General features: G+C 45.5%; 1 protein-coding gene across 1 annotated transcript in view; it reads right to left on the reverse strand.

Annotated features, from left to right (window-relative positions):
- The window catches only part of Wwtr1 (WW domain containing transcription regulator 1), a gene marked incomplete at its 5' end in the record, with an annotated part of 122,895 nt that extends 101,454 nt beyond the window's left edge, over positions 1-21,441 (reverse strand). The window contains 1 exon segment of the mRNA XM_005393000.2: positions 21,008-21,441. Coding sequence (XP_005393057.1) covers positions 21,008-21,438 — 431 coding nt within the window.
- Positions 21,442-21,730: the final 289 nt, after the last annotated feature.

Consider the following 21,730-nt stretch of genomic DNA (forward strand, 5'->3'; position numbering starts at 1 on the left):
CCGTGTGCTGGGGATTCAGTGCTCTGCGGATGTCGTGCTCTCCTACGTAACATAAATTTAAACTATCATGCAACTACAATATATTTTTAATAACTGGACTTGAGTCTCATTTCTTTGGATAATTACTAGAAATCGCCCTTGAGGATGATAAAAAGCTCAAAATATATTAAGATAACAGTCCCATTACTAAGCAAACAGGTAAATAAACTGCAGTACAGCCATACAATGGGATCATATATTTAGTAATCTCATCAGGGGATGGGGAAAAGAAAGGGAAAAGCCAAAAAAAAAAAGTAATCTCTAGCTACTGTCATGGAAAAACACATTTTGTTATGGGGGAGGGGTGGAGACAGCTACGAAAGCACAGCGTGGGGGGAGGAACCATAGGCCTCTGCGCCCACAGGACTAAGGATGGGACCAGAAGCAGCGTATCTGCTGGGGACAGGAGCAGGGCCAGGCAGAGTCAGCAGAGGTATCACTTGGGCCAGGTGTCTAAGCATGCATCCGTGTATAACTTGAGCAATCTTTAAAATTTTTTTTAAAAACTGCATCTAAGTATGTCATCATTTATGAGTAAAGTAAACCTGATTTGAACTACATCACTCTGAACTACATCAACCAGCCCTTTTTTTTGCGGGGAGGCGGTCTTTTTGAGACAGCGTCTCGCTATGCAATTCAGGCTGGTCTCAAACTCAACAATCTTCCTGTCTCAGCCTCCTGAGTGCTGGGATTACAGGCATGCGCTACCACACCCCGCCCAGCAGCCCTTTTTTTTTTTTTTTTTTTTTTTTTTTTTTTTTTTTGCTTTGACACAGGGTCTCACTAAATTGGTGATCTTCCAAGGCTGCACTTGAACTTTGGGCCCTCCTGCCTTAGCCTCCCAGAGTGTTGGGATTACAGGCCTGGGCCACCATGCCTGGCATTCTCACTCCTTGGGGCTCTGAAAAGATGTCTTATTGAATTTGTGTAACCTTAAAGGACACGTAAAGAATAAAAGAGCTCAAGCCACATTCTAAAGTGAAAATATTAACCACGAATATGTCGTTTAGAAGGCGACGCTCCTAGGAGAACAATTCTCCCTGGTTTATCTGGTTCAGTTCTCTTTCAGGTTTGTTTGTGGGTGATGGTGACACCATTCAGAATGGATGTGAGGCTGTGTTTAAATACCTGAGTGTTTAAATACTTAACTAGCTCCTCGGACATCTCTGTACTCACTAGGGACACAGTTAATCTGCTTAATTACAGTTTTGTTAGATCTCAAATTCCCCTATGACCCTGCATCCTGAAAAATCCTTTGAAACCTAAACAGCCTGCTCCACCCCTCCAGGTCCGGAGTGAAGGTCACAATCTGGGACCTTCTGAAGGGGGTGGGGTGGTACATTTCCACTGAGGCCAACGAGGAAATGATCTGGGAATAAATGAATATAATGGGTTATTCCCAGCTATTTTTCCTCTCTTGGATCATCACTGTTCTGCTTGAGAAAGTGATTTCTTATAATTTATAGTCCAACTAAGAAATCAAATACAAAGAATAGGTTATATTCCAAAGTGAAATATACTTTATAAGAACCTACTATGCTAAGCACAGTGGCACACAGTATGCACTCAATAAATATATATTAGCTAAAATATTGCACAGGAAAGAATCACAAATGGCCTAAATAAGGGAGAAAGTGTTAAAACTCATTTATATTTCTTTCAGGAAACATTAACTGAATGAATCCCTACTGTGTGTGCCAGGCTTTGGTCCAGGGACTGGGCAAGTATAAAGCAGTAAAATTTAATTCTTGTCCTAAAAAAATAAACCATAATTACTCTCCATCAGGGCAAACTGTCAAGAGTTATCTATTACTTCTAAACTCAATTTGAAAGGAAATTTAAATGGTTACATCTAATCTAAAAGTATCCACTTTTAGCCAGGCATCCTGGTGCATGCCTGTAATCTCAGCACTCAGGAGGCTGAGGATCACTACGCAGGATCACTACGAATTCAAGGACAGCCTGGGCTACACAGTGAGTTCAAGCCCAGCCTGATGCGGAAAGTGAGACCCTGTCTCAAAAAGACCAAAAAAAATTTTTTAAAAGTATCCATTTCTGCCCCTGACCACCTGGGGACATTTATTATTTCAACAGCATGTTTAGTATCAATACTGATCTCAAATTTTCACTAGGAAGTATGTGCTAAGCAAGAACAACACAACAGGAAGGCCATATTCCCAGAGCTGACAAACTGGGGAAATGAAATAAACCCATTCGTGTAACAACATTTTAATGGACAATAGAAAAGATTAAGTGCCCATTACCCCTACAGATCAAATTACAATGGGGAGTTGGAGCAGGAGGAGAGTCCTCCTACGCGGCTGGTCCAATAAGGTTTTGGAGAGGAAATGAAGTTGACTACATCGTACCAGAACAACCAGAGATGGAGGGCCTTCCAGGCAGGCCAGGGAAATCACACTGCTCTCCTCACCAGAAATCCAGAGAAGCCACTTTGTGTGAAGTAGGCAGCAACCGTGAACATAAAATGGGGAGAAAACGACAAGCGGTATTTATGGCGCTCCCTTCAGGCCTGTTTACTCACCTGCGTCCCCCACCCCAAATCGCCCACTGCTGTGTCCGCCCCGACTGCGATGAGGGTGACTGACTGGGAAAATCCCCCGGTTAGAGTACGACTCCCTGACACTTGTATTTTTAAAGAGTTCATACGAAGGGCAATGACTTTTGCATAAAACGAGCTTTTGACTTTGGATTCTTAACTATTAAAAACGATTCCCTGCCTCTTCTCTCTCCCTCCCTCCATATTTTTTCCCTTTATTTCTCTCTCCATCCTTCTCAGTACAAGTTTAAAAAATAGGAAAAAAAAAAATCAATGCCACAAGTCTGTACATTTAAATGCAGCCCACATGACATTTCCTTCGCATTTAATTGCTTCCATACAATTTATATCCGCTAGTCACGCTAGACCCCAGAGCATTAAACATGCTCTTTTACAAAGAAGCCCTTGTCCTATAATAACCCCCATAATCAAAGTTCAGGAATTATGAGCAAGACCCAGCCGGCTGATGTATGAAACAAACAGGTTTTTAAATTCACCCAAAGCCGACTTTGCGCAGGAAGCAGCTCAAAGTCGGGCTCTAGGACCAGGCTTGAGAGCAAAATCTCTGAGGCAGGAACTCAAAGGGCCTCACTGGGATCACCAAGCATCTATCTGTCTGTCCGTGAGTGTTCGAGGCAATGGCTTTACTGCTTCCGGGACACACCCAGGGCAGGTACAACTGCATCAAATGGAATTTCTGTTTTTAATTTTTCTGCGGAATTGCCACACAGATTTTAAGAGGGGCAGTACTGGTGTGCATCCCTACCAACAAGGCAGGAGGGTTCTTTCGCCCCATCTCCTCAATAGCATCTGATTCTGTTGCTGTTGCTGCTGTTGTTACTGTGTGGTTCTGCTGCTGTTGAGCGGTACTGTTTCACTGTACTGGTATACGCTTGATCCTTTTCCATCCCCTTCCATCTGCCCCTTTACCTCACCCCTCCCTTCCCCATCTCCAGAAAGTCTGCCACGCTATCTCATCACACTGTTCTGATCCACCTACACCCCAGCTCGTGCCTGCTGGGCCCTGGACACAGCCTAGATGTGTCAGCAAACCAAAAATGTGGTATCTGTACACAATGGCATACTATTCGGCCAAAGAAAGAGTGAAATCAGGTCATCTCCAGGAAAATGCTACACCATTCAGGCTGGCTTTAAACTCACTATGGCCTCAAACTTGCAGCGATACTCCTGCCTCAGCCTCTCAAGTGATGAGGGTATAGATGTGCACCATTATGCTGGGCTTTCCCCTATTACTGAAGAAACTAAAGTCACCTCTTCTACCCTCCTACAAACAACTCAGGCAGCACTCCCGGCCTTGTCCTGTACTGAAGGACGCCTGAGCCATCTCAAGGTCTTTCACTGTCACCTACTTCTGGACATTCGTTGGATCTACCCCACTGAGCTTTCACGACTGCAGAGGAGCATGGGACTTCTTGGACCTCCCTGATTCATACCCCCTACTTTTCCCAAGACTCACGCCTCCTTCCTGAGGAAATCCCTCCAAACAACGTTCTTGGCTTCTCCACTCATCAGCTCTGTGCCTCCCCGACAGGAGAGAATTTCTAAAAACAACTTTTAATTCCATGCACTCTTCTCACATTCAAAGCCCACTCAGGACAAAACCAAAGCAATCTGAACTACTTACCAGATCCCCATAGTCACATTTTTAAGAATTTATTACAGTTTCTTTAATTTCTCCCTTGGCTGGTTTTCATAAACCAATGTTTTTGTCTATGAACAAATGTGAGAACGAATACAGACTGGATGTAATACTTCATCCCAGTTCTTACAAACTGACAGATGAAAATATTTTACTTCGCTAGGAGTGGTGGTGCACACCTGTAATCCCAGCACTCAGGAGGCTGAAGCAGGAGGATCGTTGCGAGTTCGAGACCAGCCTGGGCTACAAAGTGAGCTCAAGGCCAGCCTGAACTGCATAGCGAGACCCTGTCTCAAAAAAAAAACAAAACGAAGAATTGTCCCTCATGACCTTACACGCTACTCTGCCCCTACCGTTAAGAATCTGTTAATAATCACCGACTACTCAATAGTTATAAATGTAAGCAACAGACAAATACAAAGAACAGTGGCTCTACTGTGTGCGGATCGGCTTGGAACCCTCGGAGCTACGCTTTCCAAAGTCAAAAGCACAGCCCTTACCACCTTGACACTCAGAATGCAGAAATGCAAGATTAATAACTCAAACTGAACTCTTCTTAGGCCATACATAGGATAACTAAACTATTTAAAACCTAAGAAAGAGATTACATACTTAAAATAGATTTGGTTACGGGGCTGGGGATTTAGCTCAGCGGCAAAAGCGCTTGCCTGGCAAGCGCAAGGTCGTGAGTTCAGTTCCTGGTACCGGAGAAAAACCAAAAACCCAAAAAAAAAAAAAAAAAAATAGATTTGGTTACATCTTAATTCAAAGTAACTGATCCTTTCTCCATTCCTTTCTTTTTTTTTTTTCTTGAGACAGTATCACTTTGTAGTCCAGGCTGGCTTTGAGCTCAAGACAATCCTCCCGCCTCAGCTTCCCAAGCACTGGGATAACAGGCATGTGCCACCACACCCGGCTCCATTCCCTTCTTTCAAGTTCTTCTCCAAGATACACTTACAGTTTGATTTTATGTTAAAATGTACAAGTAGCCAAATACTTTGGATGATATAATTAGGTACGAAGAGTCCACACCTATTTGTCTAAAGCTCCATATACAGGCTTGCTTTTCACACAAGACAAACAACGAAGACCGGTGAAAGCGTAGACAACTGCACTAAAGAACACATCTTCAGAAAGCACAGTCACGCAGGAGCAACACTTAAGCTGACCGCTTCTTTTACAGCTCTTAGCCCCTCCTACTAAATTCACATCTTTACATAAATCCCAAACCGGTAACAAGACCACCCTGTGCTCCTAAATGAGTGAAATGAACCGGAAGAGCCCTTTCACCACAGGTCTGAAGTACAGAACGTACCCAAACTCACACCGGTTTGATAAAATCGAATATGGCCCCAAGAGTTTACCTGCATGAATCCCAGAATCCCCTCTGCCAGGGCTCAGTCAGTTCCGACAAACAGAAACAAAGATAGGAAAGATAAGCAGTTATCTGAAACTACAGTTACATAACGTTCTGCACTGTAAATTTATAACTGATACCCTCCAAACAGAATCTGCTATTTCTACGCCAGCAATTTAGCATGGCCCAGCAGCCCAGCAGTAACAGTCCTGTGTCAGCAATCGTACATATTTCACCACAGCCAGGAGACTGTAAGTTTCCTCATAGCCAAGTGATTATCATACCAACTGGTGTAATATTTTCATACAAATCTCCTAACTTACCTTGGTTAGTTTTAAAACACTGACTTCAGACCACATTTTATTAGGTTATTTATATAAGCAAATGTGTGGCCCTTTCCCACAGCATTAGACCTATAAAATGAGAGAACTGCTCCTTGACAACAGACTACCCAGAACTTACGGGACTGAATGGGACATGTGGTCCACATCTATCTAGATTCTCATTTATTCTTTTTTTCTGTTTTTTTGAGACAGGGTCTCACTATGTAGCCCAGGCTGGCCTCGAACTCTCAGTGATCCTCCTGCCTCAGCCTCCCGAATGTTAGGATTACTTCATTTTTCTTTTTTTCCCAAAAGAAACTGCTAAATTATAATAGACCTTAGTCCCCAGGTTTCTGCCTCTGTCCTACCTCAGGAAAGCAAGTGCCCTTCCTGGACATGTTCCAGGCCTCATCTTCTTTGACCTCGGAGAAACACGCCAGAGTGAGCCACCCCTCCTTCTGGAAACTCTCTCTCTGCCACTGTTTGGATTTCCTCCTACCTCCCTGCTGTTCCCTCTCCATGTCCTTACTGCGTCAATAGGGACCTCTTTCTCCATAAGGTCTGTCTAAGGGCTCTCACCCACACCTGAAGGTGAATAATCATGCATAGGGCTGAGGACGCAGCTCAGTGATGGAGGGCTTGTCCAATATAGCCCCACGTCCTGGGCTCAACCCTCAGCCCTGCCTAAAAAAATACACGTATTTAACGTGCCAGACCCCCTCCCACCACAGATGGTCCTTTGGATATTTACATTCAAGTCAAACCCAACCTGTTAAAGAATTCCTCAGCTTCTTTCAAATCTCCCAGGGCTGCCTGAGGCACCCTGCCTGGTCCATGTCCTTGTACGGCTAGCAGCATGCAAATCATTATTTCACCTCTCTCCTCAGTACCCTTCTCTAACCCATCACCGAGTCTGTCGAATTTACCTCTTAGTATCATGGTTTTTGTGATTTCACTATTCTTCAAACGGTTTCATTTCTTCCCTGGTCCAGCCCCTCCACACCAACTTTCCCGCCACTCAGTCACTCATGAGCACCTTCATTCCCGGGGGGCAAACAGACTGCAGTTACTTCTCAGGGATTCTGAAACTGCAATTGAAATTCTATCCCCATTTCTCTCCAGTATGGCCTACATCAGACTGCCCTCGAAAACCGGACCAGTGTCGGAGCACCAGAAACATCAACTACCTGACAGTTTACACAAAGCCGAGTACTGCTCTCAGCCGCAGTCACCCCAACAGGTTCACCCTCACCATTAGCATCTGACTGGTTTTCACAGAATCGAATCTACAGCTACACTCACCTCAGTCCTGAGCGGAAACACATACCGGCTCCCTTGACGCAAAAAAAACTGACCAGTGCCATTTTTAGAATCAAGTGGTTTATATACACACACACGTACGTAAGCCTAAGGAATGCAGTTTAATTTTACATCCTTCCATTCTGTTGGAGCTTTTTGTGTGTGTGTGAGAGACAGGGTCTCACTATGCAGTTCAGGCTGGGCTTGAGCTCACTCTGTAGCCCAGGGTGGCCTCGAATTCACAAGGATCCTCCTGCCTCAGCCTTCCGAGTGCTGGGATCACAGGCCTGTGCCACCACGCCCAGCTGCCTGAGCTTTTTGATAAGAATAGCTATTACTTTTGTTTAAAAAAAAAAACAACTGGCGCTTTTTTTCCCTGCAATATCAAGATTAAACCTAGGCCTTCATATTGAGCTACATCAGTATGTCTCTTTTGTTCTGTTTGTCTTTTGAGGCAGTCTTGCTCTGTAGTTCAGGCTGGTCTTAATCTCACTATGTAACCCAAACTGCCCTGAAACTTGCACCAATCCTCTACCAAACCTCCCAAGAGCTGGGATTATAGGCACAAAACACCAAGCCTGGCTCTTTTTTTTTTTTAAGGTTCGATTACGTTTCTAAAGTGCAATCCTCCCACCACAGCCTCCCAGCATGCTGGGACTACAAACACTTTCCATCACACTAAAACTACAGTAGCCTTTTCTTTTCAAACAAAACCCCAAAATAAAACTGTCAGTTAAAAATCACCTTTGTTCATCTGAGTCACATTTATCACTTGCCTGATTTGATGGGTTATCACACTGCTGCCTCAGTCTTTTTTCTTTTTTTAAAAACAGAGTCTTGCCTACAAAGTGAGCTCAAGGTCAGCCTGAACTGCATAGCGAGACCCGGTCTCAAAAAGACCAAAAAAAAGAAAAAACAAAAACAAAAACAGAGTCTCGCTATGTTGTATAGGGCATACAATCCACTTGAACCCACTATGTAGCCCAGGCTGGTCTTGAACTCAAGGAGCTTCTCCAGCCTCAGCTTCCTGAGTACTGGGATTAGACACGAGCCACCATGCCCAGCTGCTACTTTAGTCTGTGAACACCCAGGCCAAGAAATGTTTCTCACAGGGTCTGAGAAAAAGACAAATATTCAAGATCTTAATATTTGCAGAAAGTCCTTAATAAAGAAATATTTTTAAAACAAGCCAGCGTGTGTATTTTCTTCTAGTCACTTTGCTTCCTGAACGTGTAGCTGGCAATGTCTGCTGGTTGACTTGTCACAAAAAAAGAACAGAAACTGGATTTACGTACAGTGTTCAGATAAAATTTAAAAAAAAAAAAAAAGAAACAATTTAAATGCCCACAGAGGACCAGTTAAAAAAAATTACAGTGTGTAGCCAAACAAGAAAATATTCTGTAGGTTTTTTTGTTTTGGTTTTTTTTTTTTTTTTGGTCTTTTTGAGACAGGGTCTCGCTCTGCAGTTCAGGCTGGCCTTGAACTCACAACCTCAGTCTCCAAAGTGTTGGCACTGCAGGGGTGCGCCATCACGGTCAGTTGGCTGGCTGTAGTTCTTAAAAAAGCAAATGTTTACGTAAAGAAAAGGTAGTAAACCTGAGCTCTACTAAGTGCAAAGGAAAGGCGTGGAAGAGCGCGGGGAGCACGCTGCACTCACGCGTGGTCCTGCGCGGTGTGCCGTGCGGATGCGCTCATATTCCCACGGCTTCTCTGAGAGACAGAAAGGACCCACAGAGGGTGGAAGACAGAGGGCCAGGGATAAAGCTCAGCAGGCACAGCGTCTGCCTGGCAAGGGCAAGGTCCTGAGTTCGATTTCAAGTACAAAAAAAAAAAAAAAAGAGGGTTGGGGATTTAGCTCAGCGGCAAAAGCGCCTGCCTGGCAAGCGCAAGGTCGTGAGTTCGGTTCCCGGTACCGGAGAAAAACCAAAAAAAAAAAAAAAGGATGTGAAAGACAGAATAGACACATCACCACAATATACACTTGTGTAGTGTTTAAATATTTTATCATTTACATGTATTTATCACTTATTCCCCCAAAAAATATTTTATTATTTTAAAGAAGCAGTGGAAAACCAGCACCTTGTGAGTTCAGAGAGGCCGCTGCCCCAGCAGCAGGTACCCTCGGGACAGGGACCGAATGGGCTTTGGCAGGTCTGGAATCACAATCCGACAGAGAAATCACAAGGAACACAAAAACCATCCAAACCCACAAGAGGGTTCCCGGATTACCCAGACCCAGGCACTGTCCACTCACAAGCAGAAATGGCAGCCGCAGCGCGGACGGGCCAGGTCCGGGTGGCCCACGGTCCACTAACCTGCAAAGCAGAGTCGGGAGTCTCACTTGCTCAATGAAAGCACGGCAAATGGATGGATCCATGATGGAAAGTGGCTAGGTGAGGCCGGGCATGGCAGCGTACCTCTGTAATCCCAGCACTCAGGAGACTGAGGCAGGAGGATCGTTGCCAATCTGAGGCCAGCCTGGGCTACAAAGTGAGTTCAGGGTCAGCCTGAACTGAATATTGAAACCTTGCCTCAAAAAAAAAAAAGAAAAAACAGGGGCTGGGGATTTAGCTCAGCAGCACCTGGCATCGTGAGTTCGATTCCTGGTACCAGAAAAAACAAACAAAAAAAAAAAAAAAAAAAAAAACAAGAAAATGGATTGATGAACTGCTATGAAAAACTCTATTCTATTGTTTTCAGACTCTCCTAAACATCTAGGAAGATTTCCACACAGGGACGGTGGTGGGTCCTATGCTAGTCAGACAAAGCCAGGATTGATGTATCGCAAAATTTAAGAGATGAGGATACGGCTATTTAACAGCCAAAGGTGAGCATACTCAACCTGAGGTTCCACAGCTCCAATGGGACCCATAATCACTTGCCAACCACCAATCCAGGAAAGGCCACGCACATCTTGGCTGGAGAAACATACCCTGCCCACTTCCGGCCGGTCCGCTCACTCACCCACGTCCTTTCAGTTTCCCAGTCTCCATTTGTGTCCAGCCACCCGCACAGATACCTCTGAACACCCGTTCTTTTCCTCCGTCGTTTCCTCCACTGCATTCGGTATCTGGGCCTGATTCTGAACACCTGGCCCAAGAGGCACAGGCACGAAGAAGCCAGGCCTGAGCCCAGCAGCTACCAGGAGGAGTTCCAGAGTGCAAGCACGAATGCAAAGGCCCGAGCCCTGCACTCAGATTACATAACGCCCCACAGGAAAAACGCCATTCTTGCCCTCGTGGGGTTACAGTGCAGTAAGGAAGAAATCATTAGGTAGGCACGGTGGTGCAGGGCCGTAATCCCAACACACAAAGAAGCTGAGGCAGGAAGGTCACAAGATCCAGCCACGCCTGGGCAATTTTTTTTTTTTTTTTTTTTTTTTTTTTCTTTGAGACAGGGTCTCGCTATGCACTTCAGGCTGACCTTGAGCTCACTTTGTAGCCCAGGCTGGTCTCGAACTCACCACAATTCTCCTGCCTCGGCCTCCTGAGTGCTGGGATTACAGGGGTGTGCCACCACACTCGAAGCCTGGGCAATTTGGCAGACATAACAAGACTCTGTCACAAAATTTAGTAAAAACAAAATAAACAAGGACCGGGGGTGTGGCTCAGTTATCTCCAAGGAAGGACCAGAACACAGATCCCAAACCTACTGCTCCAAGAACCCCAGAGGTTCTGAAAGGACTGGGGTTCCAAAGAATACACTTTGGAAAGCAGTGCATGGAGCCCGGCGTGCCCTGTAATCCCAGCACGTGGAAGGCTGAGGCAGGAAGGGCACCACGAGTTTGAGCCCAACCTGGGCTACAAAGTAAGCTCGAGGCCAGCCTGAACTGTACAGCGAGACCCTGTCTTAAAAAGACAAAAAAAAAAAAAAATTTATGCATGAAAATCCTCATGGTCTCTCAAAGGCCAGCAGAGTGGCCATCCCCTCAGAAACTGTCCTCCAGTAAGAAGCCATTACATCACTGCTCAGTCCTCCAAATCACTTTAAAAACACAGTCCCCTAATTGGGCACGGTGGGGCACACCTGCAAGCCCAGTACTCTTGGGAAGCTGAAGCAGGAAAATCACAAGTTTGAGCCCAGCCAGGGCAACTTAGCAAGACCCTTTCTCAAAATAAAAAGTGGCTGGGGATGTAGCTCAATAAATCTCCAGTTCAATTCCCAGTACCAAAAACAAAAACAAAAAAAACCCACCACTATCCCTAGTTTGGCTGGTAATTTTCCTTCCCATCACCCACTCTTGAGGCTGAGTATTTAATTGAGAAAGGAAGAGGAAAAAGAAAATGAAATACAAGGCTGTAATCCCCATAAATCTTAATTTGTCAGCATACCAGGCCTCAAAGCTCGGCCACGGTTATTTATTTTCAATCGTGTCCATGATTATGAGGGCAAAGGGAAACCCATGGCTCTTCTTCCTCTTGAAACTATTTTATCTCACTGCCCTTGTCAACATGTCATCAGCAGAGTGCCTAGTCCTGACAGGGACTAGACCCGCACGGTGACTATCATCTGTCCTCACCCCTGTGTTTTCTGCAACTAAGGTAGATTTATTCCTGGTGGGAATCTGGATGAAAATAAAATAGCCAGGCACGGTGGTGCGCGCCTGTAACAGAAAGCACTCAGGAGGCTGAGGCACGAGGGTCATTGAGAGTTCGAGGCCAGCCTGAACTACACAGTGAGACCCTGTCTCAACGCGCCCCCCCAGAAAAAGAAAGGGAGGGAGGGAGGGGAAGGGGAAGGAGGGAAGGAGGGAAGAAAGGTACGAACAAGCACTGTAGGTGCATGCTCCATCCCTGGTTGGTTTGTGGTTTTCATCAGCAGTGAGACCTCCAACTATGACCATCCCAGACCCGGGTCAGAGGCAAACTCCCACGGTCAGTCTGCACTGCAGGGATCTGTCACCAAGCACACTCCTAGGGCTTAATAGTACAGGCATGCAACTGGCATGAGACAGCGTGGTGTTAGGGCACATGGGTGCTAGAATCCAGTGATTCCAATCCCATCTCTGCCAGACACTGGTTCCACAACTCTAGTAAATCTACTCTACCTCATAAGCCTCAGTTTCCTCAACAGTAGGATACAGTATGTATCTATTCACTGGATCACTGGAAAGGTTAAAGAAAGAGTAAATGTACAATCATCCAAGGGTATAAAGAGAAAGTCTCCGTACACATGCGATTCTGTGCTGTCTCAAGAAGCACTGACTTAGCTCTCAGCCACAAGCAAATGTCAATGTTCTGCACTTTGGGAGGCTGAGGCAGGAGAATTCCAAGTTTGATCCCATCCTGGGGAACTTAATGAGACTCTCAAAATAAAAAATATTTTAGAGCCAGGCATGGTGGCGCACTCCTGTAATCCCAGCACTTGGGAGGCTGAGGCAGGAGGAGCAAAGAGAGTTCAAGGCCAGCCTGGGCTACAAAGTGAGCTCAAGACCAGCCTCAACTTCATAGCAAGACCCTGTCTCAAAAAGATAGATAGATAGATAGATAGATAGATAGATAAATAAATAAATAAATAAAAATAAAAGATATTTTAAAAAAGGGTAGTAGCAAAGGGCCTGAGTTCAATCCCCAGCACGCACCACACACACACACACACACACACACACACGCGCGCGCGCACACAAGCACACGCACACATACACACAATAACCTCCCTCCACCTGTCCCCCTTCCCCAACTCCTTTCTCTCCAGCCCCACATAAAATGGCCCAACTACAAGTCAGTCCACAAAACTAAAAAGCAGACACTCTTCAGAGGGCTGGGTATCCTTTGCCCATGAAAGGCAGAGACAATTATACCACACATGCCTGCTTAGGTTGCTTTCTGTTTGTTTCGTCTTGTCTTTCTGAGACAGGGTCTCGCTATGCAGTTCAGGCTGGCCTTGAACTCTCTTTGTAGGCCAGGCTGGCCTCCAATACTCAGCAATCCTCCTGCCTCAGCCTCCCTCCTCTTGCCTCAGCTTCCTGAGTGCTGGGATTACAGGCATGCGTCACCATGCCTGGCTCTGCTTAGGTTTTTTTTAAATAAGATTGTAGCCAGGCATGGTGGCGCATACCTGGAATCCCAGCACTCAGGAGCCTGAGGCAGGAGGATCATCACAAGTTCAAGGCCAGCCTAAACTACATAGCAAGACCTGGTCTCAAAAAAACAAAAATAGGGCTGGGGATGTAGCTCAGTGGTAAAGTGATTGCCTAGCATGCACAAGGCCCTAAATTCAATCCCCAGTACCACAAAAAAAAAACCCAAAATATAAATAAATGAATGAATAAATAAATAAAAATTAAAATTACATGACTGACTCTTTTTTTTTGGTTTTTTGAGATAGGGTCTTGCTCTATAGTCTAGGCTGTCCTTGAACTTGCTACGTAGCCCAGGCTGGCCTTGAACCCGAAGTGAACCTCCTGTCCCAGCCTCCCAAGGGCTGAGATTAAGACTGACTCTAAATCCTTATTTTTAACTTTGAAAATTGACTTTGAACTCCAGGTCCAAGTTGTCGTTCATACCCGGAGCTACACACAGGAGTCAAAGCTCACCTTAGTCTGTCACCAGGGCTTCTGCATCTGCTTTGGCCAGACAGATGGTGCGCATGAGGTGGAAGAGGGAAGGCAGGCAAGAACTAACTTGAGCATTCACTACACACGTGTCAGATGCAATGAGCACATTATCTAGCCGGGCGCAGTGGCGCACACCTGTAATCCCAGCACTCGAGAGGCTGGGGCAGGAGGACTGCCTCAAATCCAAGGCCAGCCTGGACTACAAAGTGAGCTCAAGACCAGTCTGAATTGCACAGTGAGACCCTGTCTCAAAAAAACAAAACACACACACACACACACAAAAAAAAAATTAAATGTTATGTAATCTTTCAAGCCACCATGCGGATAGATATTTGTGTCCTCCTTTTACAGACAAGGGAACCAAGGCAGTAGGTTGTTCAGTGGCAAAAAAGACCCTCCACGGAAACAGGAGGGTCATTCAAAACATCTTCTAAAAGAAATAAGCCAGGGATGCAGCTCAGTGGCAGAGTGCATGCCCAGCAAGCGCAAGGTTCTGAGTTTAACTCTTGGTACCAAAAAAAACTACTTAAGAAATACACTGGGAACAATTTTTGTTTGTTTGTTTGCTTGCTTTTGGGGTTTTTTTGTTTGTTTTCTGAGACAGGGCCTCATTTGCTAGGTATAGTGGTACACGCCTGTAATTCCAGTGCTCTAGGAGGCTGTGGAAGGAGGATCCCAAGTTCAAACTCAGCCAGGGCAACCTAGCGAGATCTCAAAACAAAACCTAAAACAAAGGGCTCAGGATGGAGCTCAGTGCACAAGCCCTGAGGTTCATCCCCAGCACCCCAACCATACACACACAATGTGACACAAATTTAGACAACTGATGAATAAGAATTAAAAATCAATTTGACCTTGGTGCTATATTTTCATTCTTTGAACGGGCCTACAAGTCTTAACACCAGATCCAACGTGTAAATTGAAAATCTAATCCTAACACACAAGGCAATAAATCATTTCACAGAATTGCAACCATATTAACGTTGCCTACGGACTGGCGCATACCTGTGATCCCAGCACTCGGGAGGTTGCAGCAGGGGGACTGCAGCAAGTTCGGGGCCTACCTGGGCTACACAGTGAGTTCGAGGCCAGCTAGACTACATAGGGAGACCCTGATTCAAAACAACATAGGGAAAAAAAAAAAGCATTACGTATGAATAAGACGGTCACCTTTTGGGCAAAGCACACGTATGGGTTGGGGTCAAGGCTCCAGCAATGTTAAAGTATCACTGGCAAAAAGTGAACCCGGCAATCAAGAGATCAACACAGGAGGATCATAAGTTCAGTGCAGCCAAAAAGAAAAGGTAGGATTAAAAATTTTTTAAAATTATTACAGTAAATGAAACACTGCCATTGCTTCCTCCTCCAGACACTCCCCTGCACTTCCACACACCTCTCACCGTTCCTGCCGCCTTCGGAGGCAGTCCTGGAGCCTCTTCAGTGGAGTGTCTTTAGTGACTGATTCAAAACATTAACCTTTCACAGTCGTTTTGACTTGGGGAAGAGCCAGGCGTCCCACGGTGCCAGATGCAGTTACCAAGAGGTTGAGAAGGCACCGTAACGCTTTTAGAGCCTGATGGACAGTGGTCAGCGGCAGCTTCACCTTATTTCTGATCACAGCTCAGAAGAACCGAAGCGAGGACTTCCCAACGACTTCACACAGTGGCAAGAACAGTATGGTAAGTGTGGTCAGAGCAAGGGGAAGTATTTTGAGGGGGTTAATGGCAATAGATTTTTATTATTTCAAATTCACTCCTCATACATAATTGAGCCCTTGTCTCAAAAAAAACAAAAAACAAGACAAGAAACAAAGTGAATGGGAGGCAATCTAAACATCACTGACTTATAAAATGTTAAATGAAGAAATATAATGGTATCAAAAGTTGACAAAAAGTAACAGGGGATCTAGCTCAGTGGCATAAGTGCCTGCCTGGCAAGTGCCAAGTCCTGTGTTCAAGTCCCAGCACACACACACACAAAAAAACCAGAGGTGACCTAACAAAATATTTAAATCCAGGCAAAATAACTTAAATCCAGGCCTATAATGTTAGCACTCTGAGAGCTTGAGGCAGAAGGATTATGACTTTGAGCCCAATCTGAACAATTTAGCAAGACACTTGTTTTGAAATTTAAAAACTTTATTCGGTTCCCGGTACCGGAGAAAAACCAAAAAAATAAAAAAATAAAAAAAAATAAAAAACTTTAAAAAGGACTAGGGATATAATTCAGTACCCTGGGACAATAAAAATCAATAACAAACTTGAGACCGAAAAAAGAAAACTAAGGAACTATATTATCGCTTCATATTAGAAGCTTTAAATTAGTAAACCAAATAAACAAATAAATAAATGTGGTAAAACTATATTTCAACTAGTTACAAAGGTAATAGTCTAAGAATTAAATATAGCAACAGTTTTGACAAAAATTAAAAGGTCTTTTCTGTGAGCCCAGAGGTAAAGGAAACCATCTTGCTAACAAAAATCCTTCTATCCTACAGCGTTTGTCACCAAGTGTAAAGGTCTCCTTGACAGAATTTTTACACAAATGTCAGAAAAGGCAGAACATTAAAATTATTACTAAAAATTAGGAGTGAAGCCAAATGCTATAGCTACAAATTTATGAAAGAACAGGAAGGACATAACCTTTTCTTACAGAGTTATGTTACTCACTAAAGTGCCCCATCTGTAGTATAAATGCGAAAATTCTACTGAAACAAGATTATTTTCTTCTTTAAAATTCCGTTTTCTTGCTGGGCATAGTGGCACACACCTGTAATCCCAGCACTCGGGAGGCTGAGGCAGGAGGATCGTTGTGAGTTCGAGCCCATCCTGGGCTACAAAATGAGCTCCAGGCCAGCCTGAACTGCACAGTGAGACCCTGCCTCAAAAAAAAAAAAAAAATTACGTTTTCTGGCTTATGTACAAAATGCATGTATTCCAAGGGAGGGGCATGAAGGGAAAACACAAAGACTCAAGATGCTACACTGTATGTGCATGTACCAATTCTCCACAATGCATGTGCTAGTTATGTGTCACAGGCCTACTCATAAAAAAGAATTCTAGCCAAGGAGATAGCTCAGCGGCACAAGCACCTGCCTGGCAAGGGGAAGGTCCTGAGTTCAATTCCCAGTACCAAAAAAAAGTACTCTATTTTAACCAGAAACTTCGAAAATGCAATGTGGCCAGGCATGGGGGCACACACCCATAATCCCAGCACTTGGGAGGCTGAGGCAGGAGGACTGCCAGAAGTTACAGGCTGGCCTGAGCTAAAAAGTGAGTTCAAGGACAGCCTGAACTGCATAACCAGACCCTGTCTCAAAAAAAAAAAAAAACAAAACCCTACAATGTGCTCAGCAATCAGAGTTAAGGTGCCAGGCTGTTGCGCAGCACAGGCTAAGCTGTGGGCCCCCAGGAGGAGTGGAATCACAGGAGACTTCTCTGAGGTTTTCCTTTCCTAGCCAGGGTCCTAACACCAGAACACACAGAAAAGGTGCGAATGCACAGGAAAGGCAATTTTGTGAGGTCCCCAAAGCGGCTTCACAGTATACCAGGGAACAGTCTTACCTGAGAAATGACAAAAGACTTTTTCAAGCTTCTTGGATGTCGAGCTGTGCTTCCCGTAAAGCTCATTGTTCAGCGAGGGAAGTGACAGGGCGCAGGGCAGAGGGGGGGAGAGGAAACTAAGAGCGCTCCAGTTCAGGGTCCACCACTAACCACTGCAGGACTTTCCCACACTCACGCCCTTAGCCTTTGCTGGCCTCCCTTTTCCAGTCCAAAAAAGGCAAAAATTGATCCTTGTCAATTCTAAATTCCTTTGATTTCTGATCCACACAGCTCCTACTTCTCAGCAGAGTAGAGCACAGGATTCTTCTGCCAGCCCCATTTCACAGATAATGGCACCAGGTAATAGATTTTAAGAAAATTATGTCAGGGTCAGTTGGCATCATTTCTCAAGCTTCTACTTAATCCACTAAAACACACTGCCTTTACAAAAAATACTCATCAGGTGTGGTGGCGTATGCCTATAATCCCAGCACTTGGGAGGCTGAGGCAGGAGGATCATTGTGAGTTCGAGACCAGCCTGAGCTGCAAAGTGAGCTCAAGACCAGCAAGAACTGCTCAAAAAGACAAATAAAAGGGTTGGAGATATAGCTCGGCAGCATAAGAGCCTGCCTAGCATGCACAAGGTCCTGAGTTCAATTTCTGGTACCAAAAAAAAAAAAAAAAACCACTGCTTTTGGAGGCTGTAAAACAAAGTGTGGTATATATTTAATTGGTTCCAGCTAGGCATCGGGGTTTATGCTATAATCCCAGTGTTCTGGAGTCTGAGGCAGAAAGGATTACCAAGACTTGCAGGACAATCTGGGCTATAGTGAAATGCTGTCTCAAACAAATAAAAACCCATACACTTTATTTTCTTCAAACTTACTTTCAAACTTTAAACAAAGCTCTAAAAGAAACTTAGGGGCTGGGGATATAGCTCAGCAGCACAGTGCTTGCCTGGCAAGTGCAAGGCCCTGAGTTTGATTACCAATACCAAAACATAAATAAATAAAACTAAGAGAAACTTCAGAGAACTCCTGGCAGATTGCCTATTCTGAAAGACAATAGTCAACCACAATGACTTCATTTCTTAGATTCTCCTATTCACTTGGACAAAACTTTCCGTGGATAGAACAGATTATGCCAGTTTACTGCAGGCTTTTCAGCTGTCATCTTCTTCGACTTCTCTAAGTGAAATGAAGTTGTATTCGGCGGGAGTAGTGGAGGGGAGACGGGCAGAGTATCACAGCAACTTCTCTAAACCAGAGGCAAACTTCAATTTTTATCATGTCACAAACAGTTCTGGTTTACTCTAATCATTTGAAACAGATTTATAGAAATAATTTTTGTTTTGTGGTCTTTTTCATTTAGCTTTCCACAGATATCAGGTAAGCTTGGCTTTTATTTCATACTTGTAATAATATTTTTTGAGACAGGGTCTTACTATGTAGTCCAGGCTGGCCATGAATTCATGGTGATCCTCCTGCCTCAGCCTCCAGTGCTGGGATTACAGGCATGCATCATCATGCCCAGCAATTATCATATCTACATTTACCATATACCATATACACGTGTGTATTCATAAACAGTTTAAAAATCATCTGAGGTTGGGCACGGTGGCACATGCCTGTGATCCCAGTACTCAGGAGGTTGGGGCAGGAGGAACACAAGTTCGAACCCAGCCAGGGCAACTTAGTGACATCCAGCCCATTTCTTCAGTTTTGTTGTTTTTTTTTTTTTTTCCCCCAGTACCGGGAATCGAACTCACAACCTTGCGCTGTGCCACTGAGCTCAATCCCCACGCCCGGAGCCCACCTCAAAATAAAACAGGGCTAGGATATAGGTCAGTGCGAAGGTTCTGGTTCAGTCCCCAGCACTTCAAAAGAAAAAAAAAAAGGGCCTACAATGAATGTGATCATGATGTATGCCTCAAAGGTACCAATAAACTTAAATCAATTAAAAAAAAAGAAAGGAAAAAATGAGAAAGAGAAGAGAGGGAAATTAATTCTACTCCTTAGGACAGTATCATCACATTTAGGAAATGTCATGTTATTGTCACTCCTACCAGCCACTTAGAAACCAGAGCACTAAGCACAGGTCTACACTATGACCATGGCTCAAAAACCCAGAGCAGACCAACTTCAGAATAAACCACCACCAAGGCCGTCTCAGGGCAGTGTCTCAGAAGTGTGCCAACCCCAGAAACAAAAACACAACTACACAAGATGTCAACAGCTTAGGGAAGGGAAAGAAACAAGAACTGGTCACCAGCATGAGTCAAAGGTGGCTGTAAGGAACTACACCCATCCCTGCATGGCATCCTCGGTCCTCTCCCAGCAAGGTACCAAACACCAGTGCCCAAGAAGATCTTGATTAAACTTTTAAAATAACACATAATGTCTTCACATTTTGGACTTCTTGAACTAAGGCTACTCCAGGCCAAAGAAATACAGGCTTGAAAATGAACTCTCAGGCAAGTTCTTTCTTAGCCCTTTTCCTTGTTGGCAGCGAATGCAAGCCAAATGCAGACAACCCCAGACCAAGTGGTCCAGTGGGCGCGTCTTCTTTCAGGCCTTTGATAGCCTGACCCTATGACCTCACTGGTTACATTTCAAGTTCCAGCTTGGTTTCTCCACAGGAATGTAATGATCTTAGGGTACCACAATTGAAACAATTTCCTCTTCTGTTTGAAACTTTTTCCTGTAGAGTCTAATTCAGAAATTCAAATCTACTGTAAAATTCATTACATCAAAAGTTGCTGGGCATGGTGGTGCACGAATGAAATCCCAACACTCAGAAGGCTGAAGCAGGAGGATCACTTAAAGTTTGAGGCCATCCTGGGCTACATGATGAGCTCAAGACCAGCCAAAACTATATAGAGAAACCCTGTCTCAAAAAATAAAAAAAGTAAAAATTTTAAAAAGCTGCAACACAGAGAAGAGAAGTAACAAAAGCAGGCTTCTGATTTGATGGTATTTTAGGTGACCAAAGAATGACGTAACAGAATCTTGACCCAATTTCCACACAGTTGGCGGGCCCAGCCCACAACTACTTCATCAATGGCTGATTACATCACTGCTGCTTGGCCGACATCACCCAGGTGGGAGCAGTAAGGTCTACCCCACAGTACTCACCCTTCCAGCCAGCTTTTCCTAAAAAGCTAAGGGCCCGCAGACCACCCACTCCACCGAAACACCCTCTTCTTCCCAATGGCCCAACTTTTCTCTTTTCTCTCTTCTATCCTGGAGTCTGACCTGGCTCGGGCTGACTGACTTAAGGTAGGTAGTGCAGCGGAGAAAGGGCTAAGGGCCTACGGTCTGGATTCCGGGCAAAATCACCTTCTTTTAGTTCTTAAATTTAGGAGTTTCTGTGTTCTGACTCTCTGGGACTTCGCGGACTGTGGATAAACTCCACCAGACATTTCCCTGCATCTGATCCCTCAGGAGACAAGCCCAACTCCGAAATTCACTCCTTACTTCTAGCTTTCCTGATCTTTGGGGGAAAACACGAACTCTCTGTCCCTCTCCCTCTCCCTCTCTCTCGCTCTCTTCCTCTCTTTCACGCACACGCGCACACACACACACACACACACACACACACACACACACACACACACACACGAAAGCGCGCGCCCGGCATCTTCGCTGAGACCCCTCGGCCGCAGGGTGACTTACTTGAGGAAGTACCTCTGGCCAGTGGCCGTGAAGGTCATCTCCCAGCCCGGGGGCAGCGGCAGCTCGTCGGTCACGTCGTAGGACTGCTGGCGAAGGTGAGCGTGCTGCTGCGCCGGGCTGCCCGCCGCGCCCGCGCCGGTGCCCAGCTGCAGGGATGCGGGCGACGAGTGCGAGCGGACGTGCTGGGCGCCGCCGGCCAGCCTGGGCCCCGGGTGGCCGCCCGACGAGTCGGTACTGGACTGGCGCGAGTGCGATCCCGAGTCGGGCTCCTTGAAGAAGGACTCCGGCAGGATCTTCTTCCGCCACGAGCTGGGCTTGGGGTTCATGACAGAGTTGAAGAGGGCTTCGAGGTCCGTGTCCAAGTCCTGCGTGACGTGGATCACTTGCTGCCCGGGCGGCGGGAGCGGAGGGGGCGCCGAGGACGGATTCATCTTCTGCAGGAGAAAGGACACAGGATCGGCCCTTTATTTTAAGTCGGAGCAGGAGGAGGCTGGGGGCACGGAGGAGACAGTTAGGTGTCCGCCTCGGAGCCCAGACGCGCCGCAGTCAGCCCAGCCGGAGGGGGAGGGGTCCCTCCTGACCTCGGGAATTATGCAACTTTCTCGAAGCTAAGAAGTTACCCGGAGGAGGAGCACAGGGCGTGGGGGAGGCTGGGCGCCGCTGCACTCGGGTCGTCGCTGAAGGCTGGCGGCTCCAGGGCAGCGGCCCGCACCCGCCCGCCCG

This window comes from Chinchilla lanigera, unplaced genomic scaffold, assembly GCF_000276665.1.
Source record: "Chinchilla lanigera isolate Chin_1 unplaced genomic scaffold, ChiLan1.0 scaffold00047, whole genome shotgun sequence".
Taxonomy (NCBI): Eukaryota; Metazoa; Chordata; class Mammalia; order Rodentia; family Chinchillidae; genus Chinchilla; species Chinchilla lanigera.